The sequence below is a fragment of the Penicillium antarcticum genome (assembly GCF_028974205.1).
Source record: "Penicillium antarcticum strain IBT 31339 chromosome Unknown utg000009l_segment0_segment0, whole genome shotgun sequence".
Lineage (NCBI taxonomy): Eukaryota > Fungi > Ascomycota > Eurotiomycetes > Eurotiales > Aspergillaceae > Penicillium > Penicillium antarcticum.
Window position 1 is genome coordinate 6,237,425 of NW_026695307.1, and position 16,946 is coordinate 6,254,370.

At 50.3% G+C, this 16,946-nt stretch overlaps 6 protein-coding genes across 6 annotated transcripts; 4 read left to right on the plus strand and 2 right to left on the minus strand.

Moving 5' to 3' along the window:
* Window positions 1-643: 643 nt before the first annotated feature.
* On the minus strand, window positions 644-3,264 carry N7508_010710 (SLM1 family PH domain-containing protein; the record flags this gene model as incomplete). The annotated part of the gene is made up of 4 exons (XM_058468770.1): window positions 644-1,763; window positions 1,814-2,151; window positions 2,204-2,691; window positions 2,748-3,264. 4 exons carry the CDS (start codon window positions 3,262-3,264, stop codon window positions 644-646), a joined length of 2,463 nt encoding a protein of 820 aa, XP_058316616.1.
* A 1,940-nt stretch (window positions 3,265-5,204) lies between these two features.
* N7508_010711 (NAD(P)-binding Rossmann-fold containing protein) lies at window positions 5,205-6,251 on the plus strand (the record flags this gene model as incomplete). The annotated part of the gene is made up of 1 exon (XM_058468771.1): window positions 5,205-6,251. One exon carries the CDS (start codon window positions 5,205-5,207, stop codon window positions 6,249-6,251), a length of 1,047 nt encoding a protein of 348 aa, XP_058316617.1.
* A 559-nt stretch (window positions 6,252-6,810) lies between these two features.
* N7508_010712 (uncharacterized protein) lies at window positions 6,811-7,755 on the plus strand (the record flags this gene model as incomplete). The annotated part of the gene is made up of 1 exon (XM_058468772.1): window positions 6,811-7,755. One exon carries the CDS (start codon window positions 6,811-6,813, stop codon window positions 7,753-7,755), a length of 945 nt encoding a protein of 314 aa, XP_058316618.1.
* A 648-nt stretch (window positions 7,756-8,403) lies between these two features.
* On the minus strand, window positions 8,404-9,180 carry N7508_010713 (Tim17/Tim22/Tim23/Pmp24 family protein; the record flags this gene model as incomplete). The annotated part of the gene is made up of 4 exons (XM_058468773.1): window positions 8,404-8,498; window positions 8,555-8,749; window positions 8,815-8,934; window positions 8,997-9,180. 4 exons carry the CDS (start codon window positions 9,178-9,180, stop codon window positions 8,404-8,406), a joined length of 594 nt encoding a protein of 197 aa, XP_058316619.1.
* A 486-nt stretch (window positions 9,181-9,666) lies between these two features.
* N7508_010714 (ubiquitin-specific protease UBP2) lies at window positions 9,667-14,203 on the plus strand (the record flags this gene model as incomplete). Its single annotated transcript, XM_058468774.1, has 12 exons — window positions 9,667-9,688; window positions 9,760-10,523; window positions 10,590-10,797; window positions 10,872-10,917; window positions 10,972-11,378; window positions 11,437-11,525; window positions 11,576-12,113; window positions 12,167-12,824; window positions 12,877-13,297; window positions 13,357-13,531; window positions 13,583-14,023; window positions 14,121-14,203. The coding sequence occupies 12 exons, from the start codon at window positions 9,667-9,669 to the stop codon at window positions 14,201-14,203; spliced, it is 3,852 nt and encodes a 1,283-aa protein (XP_058316620.1).
* A 1,103-nt stretch (window positions 14,204-15,306) lies between these two features.
* On the plus strand, window positions 15,307-16,921 carry N7508_010715 (3-oxoacid CoA-transferase; the record flags this gene model as incomplete). Its single annotated transcript, XM_058468775.1, has 2 exons — window positions 15,307-15,369; window positions 15,428-16,921. The coding sequence occupies 2 exons, from the start codon at window positions 15,307-15,309 to the stop codon at window positions 16,919-16,921; spliced, it is 1,557 nt and encodes a 518-aa protein (XP_058316621.1).
* Between the last annotated feature and the right edge of the window lie 25 nt (window positions 16,922-16,946).

Below are 16,946 nucleotides of genomic sequence, written 5' to 3' on the forward strand. Positions count from 1 at the left end.
GGCCAATCTGGAGCTATAGCTCTGTAACAGCGATTGACCCTAGTTACCAGTATGACCAGCATAACTGTATAAGCCAGTATGGGGATATAATTCTTTGTTATATGTTAGCAAATAAGTAACCCCAAGGTACCAATTATATGGGTGACTCCTACAATAAATACCTCTAAACTACATATCACGTGGGCCAACACCTGCGTCTACATCTCTGATTGCACACACTTCAGTTACTCAAAATGCCACGGCCAGTACCACTTACTGTGCGGTAAGATGCAGATGCATACCAAAGAGAGACAGCCGTGTTTAATTTCATCTCACTAAGTCAAAGCGTAAAAACCTCATATCCAAAGAATGGGAATCAAAAGAGACAAATCCAACAGCGCCACACCCTCCCGAAAACGAACGCCTTGCAGCATGGTTAATGCTGTGGAAACGAGACTGTTACAGCCTGAAGGAGAGGACCAAAACGCCTGAACGCAACTAGGACGTGTTGTGAGGGGCAAGGTCGGGGTACATGTACAAACAAAAGGAAGGATGGAAATATAGAAAAGATGGGAAGAGATGCGGGAAAGGATACCGATCGGTATCACGAAAGCATACAAGTAGATATAAAGAGGCAGTAAATGGAAGTGAGAGAGGGGTCCATTTATGCGGCCACATTGGTAGGGGGATAGCGGCCAGGAATCTTCATATCCAAGGCGACGATACTGTCCGTCTTAGTACGAAGCAGTTCAGGTGGGACCTTTCCAGGGACACCGCCAGAGAATTGGATTGAATCGTCTTCCATGGTACGGTATGGAACACCGGCAGCCAGGATCTTGGGAACCTCCTGATTCCCATCAACCGAGGTAGCATTGGTGTTGTTGGTGTAGTCCGTAGTGTTTGTGTTGGTGGGTGCCGTTGATACGCTTTCGCGACGAGTCACCTGGGGTGGAGCTGAATGATCACGACGGTCAGCGATACCAACATTTGAGACGGCAGCAAGAGAAGCGACATCTCCGTCAGATCTGATGTCCCGCTCATCTGGGTTGGAAGACGGCAGCTGCGCCTGCTTCTGCTTGGCGACTATTGCTGCCGGGCCGATCCAGTCACCGTAGTAGCTATCGTGCTGGGTGATTGGGGGGCGAGATCGTTCCGTAGACATCTCCTCGTTACGATAGGGTCGATGGGAACTGCTCTCGCGGCTACCCGGTGGCCGTGAGCCATCGTCAAAGTTATTGGAGCCGTCATGGTATGACCCGGCCGCGGCTAGCATGTCTCGGCCCGCGGAGCTGTCCCCGCTTGATGGAGACAAGGGTGCCTGGAGGTGACGGTCGATCTGGACGTCGCTGGGAAAGGCACCCCCAGCTTGGCGAGTGGCAGAAGTTGGTCGTTCGGAGGCCAGGACCAAAGAGCCCGCGGAGTATGGGGTGCGATCAGCCTCATCATCTTCCATCACTTCATTGTTCATGGATCGCCCGCTGACGCTGCGGACGTGCTTCCGCACAAAAGCATTGCGCGCTTCACCGGTCTTGTTGATCAGACTCTCGATATCCTCATACCATGACATCATGGTCTCGTGGGACTCGGCGCGGAAGACCCACGAGTGGCCCCGGTGCATCGCACCGGTCTGCCGGCCCTTTAGCATGAACTTGTGAGAGCTAGAGTCTTCCTGTGAGTGAGAGCCAAGCTTCTGCTCTGGCAAGTAGAGCGACATGACAGGAGTCTGCCATGCCACACGATCCGCTGACTTGAACTCATGGAGATGCGTCGGCGACAGGACATACCTGGAATTAATCAGTCGATGACTTCAGCATGCACAAGGTAGGGGACGTACCATCCAGGAGTATAACTCTTGAGATACTTGCTCTTGCGCTCCAACATTCCAGCTCTGATCTCGGCAGCAGCCGGATGATCCTTGCCGGGGTAGGTGATGTTCTCCACATTCCGGAGGGGAATCCGAGGATCAACCAGCTCGTCGGTGTCGGCGACAAACGAGTTCCACTCGTGGTCTTGGGGCATGGAGATTGGACCCGCCTGGAGCTTCTCTACTGTATCGAGTGCCTCATTGGCCTCGCGGCGGAGGATACTAGCGTAGGCATTGTATGCCTTCTGGATCTCGCTCACGACAATCGACTCAAGCTCACGGCCAGAGTTCTCCAAGTTCAAGAAGGCCTGTTGAAAGTTAGTTATGAGGTCAATTGGTACAACGTAAGGCGTTACGAACTCGGTGTAGGTAGTTCTCCTCCTCAATCTGCTTCTCGACCTGTTTCTCTACATTTAGGCGCATGATGAATGGATCGCCCTTGCCGGATGTTGCGGAAGCATCGGTATCGACAAGCCCCAGAGCTTCGTGCAAGTTCCGCACAGACTTGCGCGTACCGTCAATCTCCTTCTCAACCGTATTCTTGAAATCACCCGAGAGGTTCTTGATCTCCTTGGTCTTCTTCTGGAGATCGCTCCGCAGACCAGTCAATTGGCTGATTACCTCCACCTCCACCTCAACAGCCTTGTTGGCTTCTGTATAACCCTGTCGGTGGAAGTCACGAAGGATCTCGGTCGCATCGGCGAGACCACCAGACTCCAGGAATGCCGTCGGCAGGCTCTGGTTGTTAACAACATTGGAGGCGGATAGGAATAGCTTCGCCCTAGTTTCATAGGACTTTTGCACTTCCTTAAAGAAAAGAATCAAGTCCTTGAGGACCTTGCGCCAAGCTACAGTACTCGTTAGCGGGGTTTCATGGGGTACGCGCGGATGGGGTCAAGCCCACCTCCAAACCGGTTTGCCAGCACTTCGGTCGGGTTCCCAGTAGTCGGGATAGGAACGGAGAAAGCGCTGTTGACATCGTCGGAACCTTCAGTGTGGTACTTTTCCCGATCGCCCAGGCTCAGACTGCGCACGCTGCCTGCGCGCATGCTTCGGCGACTTCCATTCCGTCGCAAGCTGCCCTTCTTGTTCAGGGAAGCCTTCTTTCTTAAGGTACTCGTGCGGGAGGGGGTCTCGGAGCGCACGTGGGACATCTGCGAGACCGAGCGCTGTGGCACCGGGTTATCGAGCGCGACCGAACTGCGACGGCTGGCGGTATCGAAGTCCTCTCTAAAGCGGGGATTGTGAGGGACCTGCGTGGATTCGATGGCACCAGTACCGTAGTATGCTGAACTGCCGGCGAACGAGTGAGGTCGGGAGGACTGGGATCCGTATCTGCGACTGAGGGCGCCTGGGTCGTTGGGTTGCGGGATCATGTATGCATCCTGTGAGGGCGTCTGCGGCCGCGCGGCCATCGCCATGTCGGGAACGTTTTGGATTATGGTTTATTTTTTTTTATGCCGGTCGGAGGATAAGTTGAAGGGTAATAGAGTCAAAGGAAAAATCAAGGACGTTAGCTCCAGAACTCCTGAAGTGGCGCCTTTTGGTTACCAGGCGAACGGAGGGCAATGTTGCGGGGAGTAAGGACCCCACTCGAAGGTCAGGGGGAATAAGGAGAAGATCAATTTGCTCATCTGCAAGTGAAATGAACTGCGAATTCCATGCAGCATAAAGGGAATTTAGGGAACCAAGAATGGGATGACGTCTACGGCTACCAAAGTGATGACGCCCAAGATCGGGATGTTCGGGAGGGACTTAGTCTTTGACGTATGGATCGGGATTGGAGGCCGTATACTGGTTGTGACTGGATTTGGGGTGTGGGTGTGTTGTAACATATGTTACGGGCTGCGGGACTAGTTACTGCTAGTTAATTACTATATGTATCCAATTTGGTTGCCTGCTGTGGCTGATGAACTCCGCCCCTGACTATATAACTTAATAGCCCAACTTCTCCAGTTCGATCCACTCAATAGGGGCTAACCATTGCCACCCCCCTGATCTTCAAGTGATGAACAGTGCATGACGTCGAGATCTGGAGAGAACACACTTGGAAGACACATGGAAAACCCCTTGCTCGGTTGTTTCGGAATACCTTCATCTGGGACTGTACCTCACTGATACTGCCATTTATGGTTCTTGGGTGCCTGTCTGACTCGCAACTATATACCGCACCAACCATGCCAGCCCCTGCATGCTGATTCAATGGTCCGCCCGGCGCTTTCGGGTGCACCAGGATCAATACTTGCTTCATAGTTATTCCGTCATATATCTTGCTTGGCCGTGAACTTACACACAAGTCATGGACTTCGGAAAATAACGCCATACATTTACCTGTAGGGCTAGGTTCATCCCTAATGCCCCACAGTATATCCACTATGATGCTTGCAGGTCATGATGAATCGTGATTTTCTCTAGATCTAATCCTAACCACGTGCTTGGAACTGGTTAACCTTCGATAATCCATGAGTTACTATTCCTACTTGATTTCTATGGGCATTTCGACAGTATTGCGTTATGAAGCTCATTCACGGTCGTCCGCGTACACAACTAGAAGATATACGTAGCACAGCGATCCAATCCCAGCCTCTAGAGAAAACGATTGCTAGTAATATGGTTGACTAGGGCAAGGAAACAAAACACGCCCTGTGGCAGCCGTGCGGTGCCAGAGCACCTGCGTGTAGTTACTAGATAGAGACCACACCCGGAGGCAAGCATTAGATTCTTAAATCCCCTCAAGAAGTAATGACTTGACAAGAGAATCAGTGAGCTTTTGATCGGAAGCTATCCTTTTGATGGGGTGGGAATCTATCGGGGATACGGAATGGGCGTACCTGATAGATAGTTTCAAAGGACTCCTCGTCTAACGCCAACGAATATATTGAGACTACATATATTATCTACTCCTCGGGGGTATATATGAGAATCAAAGCAAATAATACGAAAGGACACTCGCTCGCACACCAGAGAAAGCTGAACCAGAGAGGAAAGAGGGCAGTATGTCGCGGGGGAACGCCACAGGTATTTCTGATTATTGAACAAGATATTACTGATCACTCAACAGCCACACATCCTGACACTTCTCTGTCAATCTCGAATAAATGATATTCCTTTGTCGTTGACCGATCATAATATCGAAAGCACTGCTTATTCAGATGAATCACCCTACAAGCGGACTTCAGGGCTTACTGACAACATTCTCAATGTTTCTAGATTTATTTCAACAGCTACGAGATTGGTAATAGATGATGAGCAGGTCCTAATAGCATTGAATATAAATAATTACTCGTGTTCTGTCTATTGATTCCACATAAAACATTACCACTCTATCTCAAAGTTCAATTACTTCAAGCTACACCTCACAATGTCCAACAACCTCGTCCTGATCACCGGTGGTACCGGGCACATTGGTTTCAGAACCCTCGCCACTGCGTTGAAGTCCGGCTACCGTGTTCGAGCTGCAATTCGATCCGAATCCAAGAAGAATGACATTCTCTCTGCGCCATCTATTAAAGCACTCAATCTGACCGACGAGCTTTCCTTTATCATTGTATCTGACTTGATGATTGACGGCGCTTACGACGAAGCCGTCAAGGGAGTGGATTATATCATTCATCTTGCGTCGCCCATCGTTCTCAAGGGAGAGATCAAGCCCGAAGACTACGAAACTGCACTTGTCGAGCCTGCCGTTGCAGGAACGGTCAACATCCTGAAAGCAGCAATCAACTCGCCTAGTATCAAGCGTGTTGTGATTACATCTTCTGTCGTTGCAATCCTTTCTAGCGAATACATGTTCGAGAAGGATGCTCCTGATGGAGTAGTCCTCAACCACGAATCCAGATTGCCTACGCCCTCTGGGCCGTACCTATCTGACTTTCACGCCTATAACGCCAGCAAAGTTGCGGCTCTCAATGCGACCGAGGCGTTTGTTAAAAACCAAAAACCCAATTTCGACGTGGTGAATATCCATCCATCCTTCGTCATCGGCAAGAACGAGCTTGTGAAAGACGCCAAGGATATCACAGTTGGAACTAACGCCATTGCTATCGCCCCCGTTCTTGGAGCTAAGTCTGAAAGCCCCATTGTTGGATCCAGTGTCCACGTTGATGATGTTGCATTCATGCATGTCAAGGGTCTTGACCCCAAGGTTCCTGCTGGAAGTTATATTGGAAACTCTGATGATTACGCTGGAACTTTTTGGCAGAATGCAACAGGGATTGCGGCTGAACACTTTCCCAAGGCTGTGGCAAAGGGCATTCTTCCTAACAATGGTCTGCAGCCTACTCGGAAGATGGGAGTGGATGCGAGGAAGACTGAGGAAGTCATGGGTTTCAAATTCCTCAGTTTTGAGGAACAGGTTAAGAGTGTCGTGGGGCATTTCCTTGAGCTGAAGGGTGAAAAGACTGAGTAACTGATCCACCCAAATGGATCTGCTCAATTCGGCCCCGAGCTAGAAGGCATATTCAGTTGCTGCTTTTGATCTTCATTTCAAATGTCATCTCTCTTTCTGTTTAATGGCTTCATCAAGCTTAATGTCACGATTTATATGCACGTGCTCGAAGTCTATGGATGTAGAAGGGATAGGTCGTAAATTATTTACTCTAGGCGAATGTTGCTTTCTGAGCCTTGCGCATCTTTTCTTTGTCTGCCACCATTACCTGCTGCACTATGCTTGTCCTTGATACCTGAATGTTAGTCCCTTTGTTTTCTAACAAGGCTTTTGTATTTCTACCTCGTCTTCTTACGGGATCTTTACATGGTTCGGTTTCATTGTCCTGTCTCACCGGCAAGTCTCTTCTTAAACATCCTTTGTTTCCATTTGCGTGTAAATGATAATCCCGATGCTGCACGAACAGAAATAAACCGAGGTATAAAAATGTCCCCGAATCTATATCTAATTAAACATCTCCTGCCCATTCCTTATTTCAAACCCCATGAATCACTCAAAAAGAACCCAATTGATTCAAGTGATGGCGTCGAATATCAACGATACTTCTTCAGATGACCTTCCAGCGAATGTCGAATATCACGTCCTTCCCATGCGTCCTCCCGATACACTTCCATGGAACATTGATTACCCTATAAAAGCAACCCCTATTGAAACAGCCGCCAACCCAATCCCTAGTTACGAATTCGGCCGGTATCAAATAATGGGAGCTGACCGACAGATGTGGATCGAAGATCCGAACGCACCAAAGTGTCCAGTAAAGCCCTCATCACTCGACATCATGGCGATGATCTCGGGTTTCACACAGGGACAAACAAGCTGGTTCCTTGAGATTGATAGGATGTACGATCCCCCTTTTAGGATCCTCGTTGACCTAGAGCGAATGATCCTCCCAGCTTCTAGCCATTACCACCAGTTTACGATTTGCAAGGAAAGCACTAACAAGGTCAGTCGGCCTGCGCCCAACCACCATGACCTGTTCACAGCATCGGGCGTTTTGATCGTCGCATTGATGTACAGAGCCGATGGGCCTATGTGGTCTGATATTGCCATTGCGCAATACAAAACCCGCTTCCCTAACGATACCCTGCAACATATCTATATCGATAACTGCACTAATGTCGAGACTGACCCCTTGGTTACTATGCTGATGGGTGGTACCAGAGATGATGATTGGTACGGTTTTTCTCCTGCGCAGTCAAGAATTCAGGTTCCTACGGTCTTGCAGTATGGCACACCTGCTTACCAGGCAATTCTAGGATCTGCGACTGGTAAGGCCGTTGCTGCCTTCATTTTGGGGGCTTTCCCTAGGGGTGCCTGGCGTGTCGCTAAGATCGCTTGTTGGTACTACTGGGGTGTTAACATCCGGTTCGATCTTGAGCCTGTGTCTGAAGGCCCTACTATGTCCGAATTCCGAATACACGCGCCAATCGTAGCGATATTTTTAATGTTGACGCAGATAAGTTGATTTATATTTTTTGTGCAATCCCTTTAAATAGATGACTCGAGCTTTTGAAGACTCTATATGGATTCGCTTTACCAAATTGAAAAATTCTGAATATATGTTGCATGACTTACCTAGCCCACCGCGTACTCCAGAGATCAAGCAGTTGTAGTCGTATTTGATTGGCCTTTTGAACATAATTTTCTTGTAAAATGGATATATTGACATTATTTCTTACCTGTGTATAACCAACATGTAGTTGTTAATCAATTGACTCTCAAAACATAGTGTGGCGTTTCCAAGTAGATATATTGACTCTTTGATATGCGTGCGCTATTATTGGCCCACTGCCGGTCCGGGGATGTTCCCCTCATTTTTGACCTCGAACTATTGTTCAACACAATATATGGACTAAACACTTGTTTTATTATGCTTGCCCTAGGTATTTACATATTGACGCATGCTGTTTTCAAACCCGGGCTATCCGCCCAAGTTCTACAGCTTAATTATACCGGGCCATTTTAATTTGAAGGTGTGTATTGTTTGAAATTTCCTGAAGACAGAAGAAAACCTAATCGGATTGACGTGTCCGGCATGCGAAGTAGGCAGCGTGATATGGGGGGATAATTTACACAAAGCAGCGGGGAAAGGCGTATTGAAAAGAATGCAGGTTTATGACGCAGGGACCGGGGATGTGGGAACCTCGACGCCGTAAGCCTCCTTAATGCGCTCGGCGCGTCGCTCCTCGTAGCCGGGGCCGTAAATACCTAGGAATTAGAGTTAGCACCAGCGTATAGCATTGGCTGAAGATATAAAGACATACCACGTCCCTCGCCCAACTCAGCGACGGTCTGCTCTCCGGGAGTCTGGAACGCCTTGCGCAGCTGCTGGCGACGATCAAACTCGTCAACCGATGTGTCCTTGTTATATCCGAACAGAGAACCGCCGGTGTACTCGAATGCGGTCATAACGGTCGACACGGCGACACCGTATCCAAGCAGAGCGGGGAATGTGCGGACTGTGAAATCGCGAATATCAGCTCTTTGAATTCCCGCCGCGGAGCCAATTGAATTTAGAACTCACGTCTGAGACCGAGAATGGCACCGGAGAAGAAGCCACCAAGTGCGGTGTTGTAGTGGTCCTCCTTCTCGCGCAGGTTGGCGGAAGCGGTCTTAACAAAGGCATAGGTACCACCGACAGCAGCTATCGAATGACTGGGTTAGCAATTGATCATTACAGATGCACATTCCTCTGGTATTTCATACCAAAGGCACCAATAGTGCCACCGCTGCGAATGAAGACACCTAGCGGTCCGTGGTTCTGTCGGGAGAGAGTGTTCTGAATGGCGGAACCGAACAGACCAACAGTACCAGTCAGCATGGTAGCCTTCATGGCGACTGACATGGCATCCTGAGGGTGATAGCTGTGGTCTTCAGCGTGGTGCGCCATGGTGTCTGATAGTAGGGATGGGCTCAGTGCGACGGATGTGGTTGGCGGTTAGGATTTTGGGGGTTCCCATCTGCCACTTTACGCCGATGTCCACACCGCCCGTGTTTCTGGAGCTCTCATGATAATCAGACGCATCTCGGTGTTTGCGATGCTGTTCGTTTCATAGATTCAGGTTAAACCAACAGTTCTCGATTCTTGGATCACTCATTTTCATCCGCTTTAGTCTCAAATTCAACCACGCTGTGCGAACACAGCCCTACGAGGCTTGCCGCTGCTTGCTGCCAAGCAGCAGGCTCCCCGCTGTCTCTCCGCCTGCGCGATTCCATCATTAGAGAGCTCATTCAACACCGCCGAGCTTCCTGCTTTGAAACCCTGTACTCCGATACTGTTTGTGGACTAAAACACCCCTGTGTGTAGAACCACTCTTACGAGCGAATAAGAGATCCAAATCACACGTGAGGCCATCGGGCCTGAACATCATACCTCATGGCGCCTATCCAGAGGGCAGGTAGGTCATGCAACTTGAGATATGCCGTATATACCTACATGCAAATACTCATACTGACTGCTGGACTATAGGTAAGGCTGTACCTCGTTTGGTTCACGACCTCCAACTTTATGACCCAGCACACGTCCCCGACACTGGCCGTAACCTACTCGCCCAAGTTCCTCCAGTATACTCTTACCCAGAACCTTGGGAAGGTCTCCCTGGATTCATATCGCCGGGGGCATGCAAACACCAATATGTCATAAAGACAGACCAAACCTTCCTGGCCCAGGCTGAACATCGGAAACGGCCAGGAACGTCATCCAAAATTGCGGCGGTTTGCTCAGAATGCCGCTGTCATCTTCAAGTGGTGGTCAACTACACCAACGGCATGAATTCATTCAATCAGAACAAGGAAGGCCATCTCCATCATTTGGTTTACAAGTCAGGTAGACAGAAGAATGGTGTCTCAATGCCGGAGATGACAGACAAAGGACAAGTTGCCGAGACCTTCCACTATCAATGTTCTTACATATCATGCTCGGCAATGGTGTCTTTACGGATACTTTCACCAATTCTGAACTCAGAATTTGTTCAATTGATGACCGATCCGGATTTGCTACATGAACGGGCCGAACAAGCTTTGGCAGCATATCCCGAATCAATGGAAGGCATGGGTGATCCTAAACCGATCAGTGTGCTGGATAATTTACGTCTTTATATCAGCAATGCACTTCGTAATGCTCAACGTGGGAAGCCTATATCAGCGGCTAACAAAAGATTCATGCACTCGTTTGGCGTGGAAGGTGCTCCCTGTAAAGAGTTGCTAGAGTTCCTAGAGTTCACTTTCAACAAGGTTGGCATCTAGCCCTAACTTCGGGGCTTTTCTCGTGATATCAAACCGTCGCTGACAGGCGAACAGGAGACCGGTGCGTGGACACCACCCCAACCAAACGTCAACGCCGACAAACCCTACCAAGACCCGTTTTGCATCTTTCTCGACGACGTCGCGCATGAACTCTTAACTTTAATTCATCATCGACCTCTTTCAGAGAAACGCGGCTCCCAGTTTCCCGCTCTTCCGCCATCTGCCATCACCCAGATCTATTCTGCTCTCGAGGCATTGAACTGTAAGCTACCTCATGGGAACATCCACGATTGTCCCATCCACAATCACCCCGACTAACTATACTTTCTGCATCAGACCCTAAAGCTGCGCGCGTCGAGGATTTCGAGATGGCTTCCGTTCCGTTGGTCTACCCTTTCGCTCTCTAGTTGCCAGAATCTAACGCTTTTTTCTGTAGTTGCTACGAGGACTTGGGAGTCGTGGAGGACATGCCTACCTACCAGATTATTTGGGCATTTGAGCGTCAAATCGCCGCTGATCCGCGCAGATACCCCCTCTACCTTTCTGCTCTGAAGCAAGTTGCCCAACTTCGCGTTGCTTCATCAGGTGGCGAAGACTGGGCAATGATTGATAAAACCGTGCAACGAGCTTACGCTGAAGGAAAATACGCGGTCGAAGATGTCGGCGACGCTTATCGATTCTTCGGTCTCCGATCGGATGATCCGAACCTCACCGACGATAGCATCATTGGGAAATTCTATGCTTTCTTGAGCTCCACCAACCGCGAAACGGAAGCGCGTCAGCAGCTTTGGCGTATTGGCGATAGCAGAGCGAGTGAGGCCATCATCTCTGCATCTGAAAACCGTACATTGGCCTTTACTTCTGCTTCGCAATGAGTACATCGGCTAATTATTTATACTAGGCGTTTCCACAGTCGAGCAAGCGAATGTTTTCCTGGGCGTCGAGAATGAGACACCCGATGATTTCGTTATGACTATGTACACGGCCAAGGTTTGTTGCTTGATTCACGAGTCTATATGCTCCCAGCTAATATGGAATAGGTCAATGACAACCCGTTGAACAAAGAACTGGCAAGCCGTGCGGTCGCTCTCATTGCCGCCTCTCGCAAGTCGATTGCCTTGGACCACTTCATCAACACTGGGGAAACAATTGCTTCGGAAATGGACGTCGGTGATGCTTATCGTCTGCTCCAAATTCCCGATCGCACTGCAGACGCGGGTGCTATCGTTGCCGCATACACTATCTGCGTTGATGAAAACCCGGGCCAAGCTGAAAAGTATCATCAGGCTATGGAGATTATTGCCAATCAAACCAATAATGATGCCTTGCGAGGCATGGCAGGCCTTAGCGCTCCACAGACTTGCAACATATCAGAGTGGCCGGTCGGCTTGCAGAACATTGGCAACACGTGCTATCTGAACAGTCTTCTCCAGTACTACTTTTCGATCCGACCTTTTCGCGAGATGGTTTTGGACTATGAAACACACCAGATGGATTTGAATGATGATGAAACCATGGCAAAAAAGCAAGTGGGATCTCGCAAGGTCATGAAGAACGAGGTTGAGCGATCCCAGCGATGTGAGTTTCTTTGTCTTGGAAATGGTACTATCCCAACTGACTCGTGAATACAGTCCTCAAAGAGCTACGAACTCTGTTCCAAGGCATGATCACTGCTGCTCGCAACTCGGTCATCCCCGGCCAGGAACTGGCTCGGTTGACTTTGATCAGCCCCAGTAACGAGGCAGCCATCCGTCGTCGCTCGACTATCTCTGCTAGCAGAAACCAGATTCTTGGAGAGATTGAAGGTGCTCCCATCCTGGGACCGCTTGGTTTCCCTGCATCTGTTTCGCTGGACGATGCTGGCCAACCCCCAACTGATGCAGCTAGTTCTGCTCCTATCACGAACTCGACCATGCGTGATATGAGTGGTATTGATCGTGACTTCACCATGGCCTCGGGAAACCACCCCGATATCCCAATATCCTCTATCGAGGATAAAGAAAATGATCCCCCGCAATTGGACGATACCGAGGTTGCACCCTCTGATAAGATGTCACTCGAGCCACGCAACACCGTGCCTGATCAGCCAGGGCCATCTAATGTGCCGCCTCCTGTTCCCCCTCGCCCTGTCCCAGAGTTTGACCGCGAGAAGCAATTAAAAGAAGAGGTTGAGATTGGCGCTCAGCAGGATGTGACTGAAGTTATCAACAACGTTCTCTTCCAGAGTCAGTGCGCTATCAAGCCGATCGGCATTGGCAGTGATGGTGAGCAGCTTGACCAGATCAAAGAGTGAGTGGCAATCAATCCGGCCTTATGGTATGTAAATTGACTCTTCAACCAGCCTATTTTATGGTCAAACCCGGTCCTACATCTCCGAGGAGAAGGGCACGCGTTCGAAGGAGGAGCGCTGGTGTGACATCAAGGTCGATGTCGCACATGGACCTCGCGATATCTACGATGCCATCGATGGAGCTTTTGATGTCCAGAAAATCAGCGTTGGAAACTCCGTTGCTGAACAGTTTGGTTCCATCAGTCGGCTTCCTCCCATCCTGCAGGTTCAAGTGCAGCGAGTTCAGTTTGATCCCGTGAAGAAAAGCTCGTTCAAGTCGACCAATCATCTTGGGTTGCTCGAGACCATCTACATGGACCGATATATGGACGCCAAGAACCCTGATTTTGTGAACCGCCGATCCCAGACTTGGGAATGGAAGGCTACTTTGAAGGCTCTCGAGGCCCGCCGCGTGGAGCTGCTCAAACAGTCGGTAGGATCATTCAGGTGAACATATCCCCTGATTGAGGTGGCTGACTTTTTTTTTTTCAGGAGTTCGATGATGGTATTGATATGACGGAAATTTTCAGACACACTAGTGAAGCGATCGACACTATCAGAGAAGGTGACTCTGATAGCGGACCTGATTCCCTGGCGTCCATGCTTAGCTCGCAGCTGTCGGACGACCTCAAATTTATTTCTGCATCGGCTCAAACTGAGCTGCAATGTAAGAGCTGTAAGCACACCGTGACAGGAAAAATACTAACTTCTTTGATAGCCATTGACCAGCAGCTCAAGGACACCCGAGCCATGATCTCCACCCAGTTCGCTGATTACAAGAAGTTGCCATACCGACTGTATGCCGTGTTTGTGCACCGTGGCTCGGTCTCCTTCGGACATTATTGGATCTACATCTATGACTTCAACAAGGAAATTTGGCGCAAGTACAACGACGAGTATGTCACCGAGGTCTCCAACGTGAAGGAGATTTTCGAGAACGACTCCACCACTAATCCCGCAACCCCATACTTCCTGGTCTACGTCAACGACAACATCAAAGACCGCCTCGTCGACCCGCTCTGCCGCGACGTGACCGAATCGATGCCCGATATGACCGAACACGAAATCCCCGTCATGCAGGACACCGGGGCAGCCAGCCCCACCGACGTGGACATGGAACCCCCCCTCTACGACACTAGTGCGCCGCATGGCACCCCAGGTACGCCCGTCTCCCGTCACGGCGACTACCCACTGGAGTGGCTCTCTCCTGACTCCCCTCGCTCAGAATGCAGCTGACTCGAACGTAACCCTGGTAGATTCCACAGCCGTCGACGCGATAGCTGTCAATCCACTGAAGCGTAAGAGCGTGGACGCCGATGGCAAAGAGCTCCCAGCTTGAGGTTCCCCGTGACGCAGCATGATTGCACGATATCACTCTCTTTTTCTTTTCTATCATGAGGTCATTTCTGTATCATATGATGACCATACTGCATCGCAAGCGAGGATTCCATTTTCTTAGCAAACATGTACATACGCAGAAGATACCAGGAGTGCCCGGGTAGAATTATGGCAAATAACCGTCGAAGTTGAGATCCTCGTAGTGGCAAGCTTCAGATCGGAGTTCCTTGGGTCTTCCCCGGATGAACATTTCTGGCTTGAACCGTAAATTGCTGACTCAGCCTGACAGATGACGGCGAGCATTAGTGGCCAAGTGACGGTAAACTGCGGGCAGAAATGAAGAATAGTCGTACTCTGTAGTCTAGAGAACTATCAAGCTTATTTATTTGAGCTTAATGTGAGCTTGATATCGAAAGGTGAGTGCTAGAGGTTGCGGTCTAACTATTCTATAGGACTCATTTGCTAATCTTCATGTATGTAGTCTTACTAGACTTACTAGAAGTGATCACGACGCTCAAGAGTTTGCAAATATTCAATTCCAGAGACTTTCTAATTCATATCCAAAATACTATCTTATCAATCTCTGACATCACGCTAACATTTCATGCAAACAATGCGGCGATTTAGTTCCAAGGCTATTAAAGACAGGCGGCAAGCAGGGCGGTAAGTTTGTAGCCCTAATGGCTGCTAATGCTGTCCGCACCCGACTCGTTGCCGCGGAGTCGGAATCGGATCGGCTGTGAATTTCGGCAGCGGCAATAACTGGACAAATGTGGTAGTCGTGCCACCGCCAGTGTGAAATATGAGGAATTGAGTTGCAAAAAAGAGGGCAAAGATACAAAGAGTCGAACCCGATGGATATAATTTTCTCAGAAACGAAAAAGCCCCAGATAAGGGGTAAAAGGAGTGGCATCAACGCACTTCATAGAGGGCGGAAGCTACCGGGTATCCACAATTCCGGGGAAACGAATATCACTCGGGACTCTTTCCGCCCTCACTGCCGCTCGGGATTATAAGAAGCTGCCATTGCCGTATTCTCTTCCTTTAATAACTTCTTTAGGGTCCCTGGTCTTTTTCTCTTTAGACTACCCGAAGCTATTCACAATGCCTTCTCAAGTGGCAACATGTCTGCGCCTTGCGCGCCAGTTCTCCGCCAACCCGGCCAAGGTAAGTTCGTGAGCTTAATTGCAGAGCACAAATCTGAGACTGACAACTATGTTTGTAGCACCAACAATTCATGGCCCGCGCCTTCTCCAGCAGCGTCCGCCGCAGTGAGATCAACAAGGTGTTCCCCTCCGCCGAGGTCGCCGTCAAGGACATGAAGTCCAACTCCACCCTTCTCGCAGGTGGATTTGGATTGTCTGGTGTCCCTGACTCCCTGATCAACGCCGTCCTGGCCAACCCCTCAATCACTGGCCTGACCGTGGCCAGTAATAACGCCGGTGTCGACGGAGCCGGTCTTGGTCTGCTCCTCAAGTCCAAGCAGATCAAGAAGATGATCGCCAGTTACGTCGGCGAGAACAAGACTTTCGAGAAGATGTACCTGACTGGCGAGATCGAGCTTGAGCTCACTCCCCAGGGAACCCTCGCCGAGCGCTGCCGTTCCGGTGGTGCGGGTATCCCCGCATTCTACACCCCCGCTGCCTTCGGTACTGTCGTGCAGACCGGCGCTGTGCCTTTGCGCCACAACGAGGACGGCACCGTCGCCAAGTTCTCTCAGCCCCGTGACACTAAGGTGTTTGATGGCAAGAGCTACGTTATGGAGGAGTCCATCAAGGGTGACTACGCCTTCGTCAAGGCCTGGAAAGCTGACAAGCTCGGTAACTGTCAGTTCCGCTACGCCGCCGCCAACTTTAACGGCGCCATGGGCCGCAACGCCAAGATGACCATTGTCGAGGCTGAGCACATCGTCGAGCCCGGTGAGATTGACCCCGCCGCCATCCACCTGCCCGGTATCTACGTCAAGCGCGTTATCCAGAGCACCGTCGAGAAGAAGATCGAGAAGTTCACCTTCGCCAAGGAGGATGGCGCCGACAAGTCCGCCCTCGGTAAGGGTGACACGGCCAACAAGCGCGAGCGCATTGTCCGCCGTGCCGCCAAGGAGTTCAAGAACGGCATGTACGCCAACCTGGGTATTGGTATGCCCATGCTTGCTCCCAGCTTCGTCGACCCCTCCGTTGAGGTGACCCTGCAGTCCGAGAACGGCATTCTCGGTCTCGGCCCTTACCCCAAGCAGGGTGAGGAGGATGCCGACCTCATCAACGCCGGCAAGGAGACCGTCACTCTCAAGCCCGGTGCCAGCTGCTTCGGCAGTGACGAGTCCTTCGGCATGATCCGTTCCGGCCGTATCGACCTGACCATCCTCGGTGCCATGCAGGTTAGCGCCAAGGGTGACTTGGCTAACTGGATGCTCCCCGGTAAGATCAAGGGCTTCGGTGGTGCCATGGACTTGGTCTCCAACCCTTCCGCTACCAAGGTCGTCGTGACCATGGAGCACACCGACAAGAAGGGTAACCCCAAGATTGTCAAGAACTGCGAATTCCCCCTGACTGGCCCTGCCTGTGTCAGCCGTATCATCACTGACCTCTGCGTCTTCGATGTTGACTTCTCCCACGGCCTAACCCTCATTGAGATCGCTGATGGTGTCACCGTTGAGGAGGTCCAGGCTAAGACCGAGGCTCCCTTCAAGGTTGCCGAGGATCTGAAGCCCATGCTGTAAATATGAATTTACTTGCATACTTGTA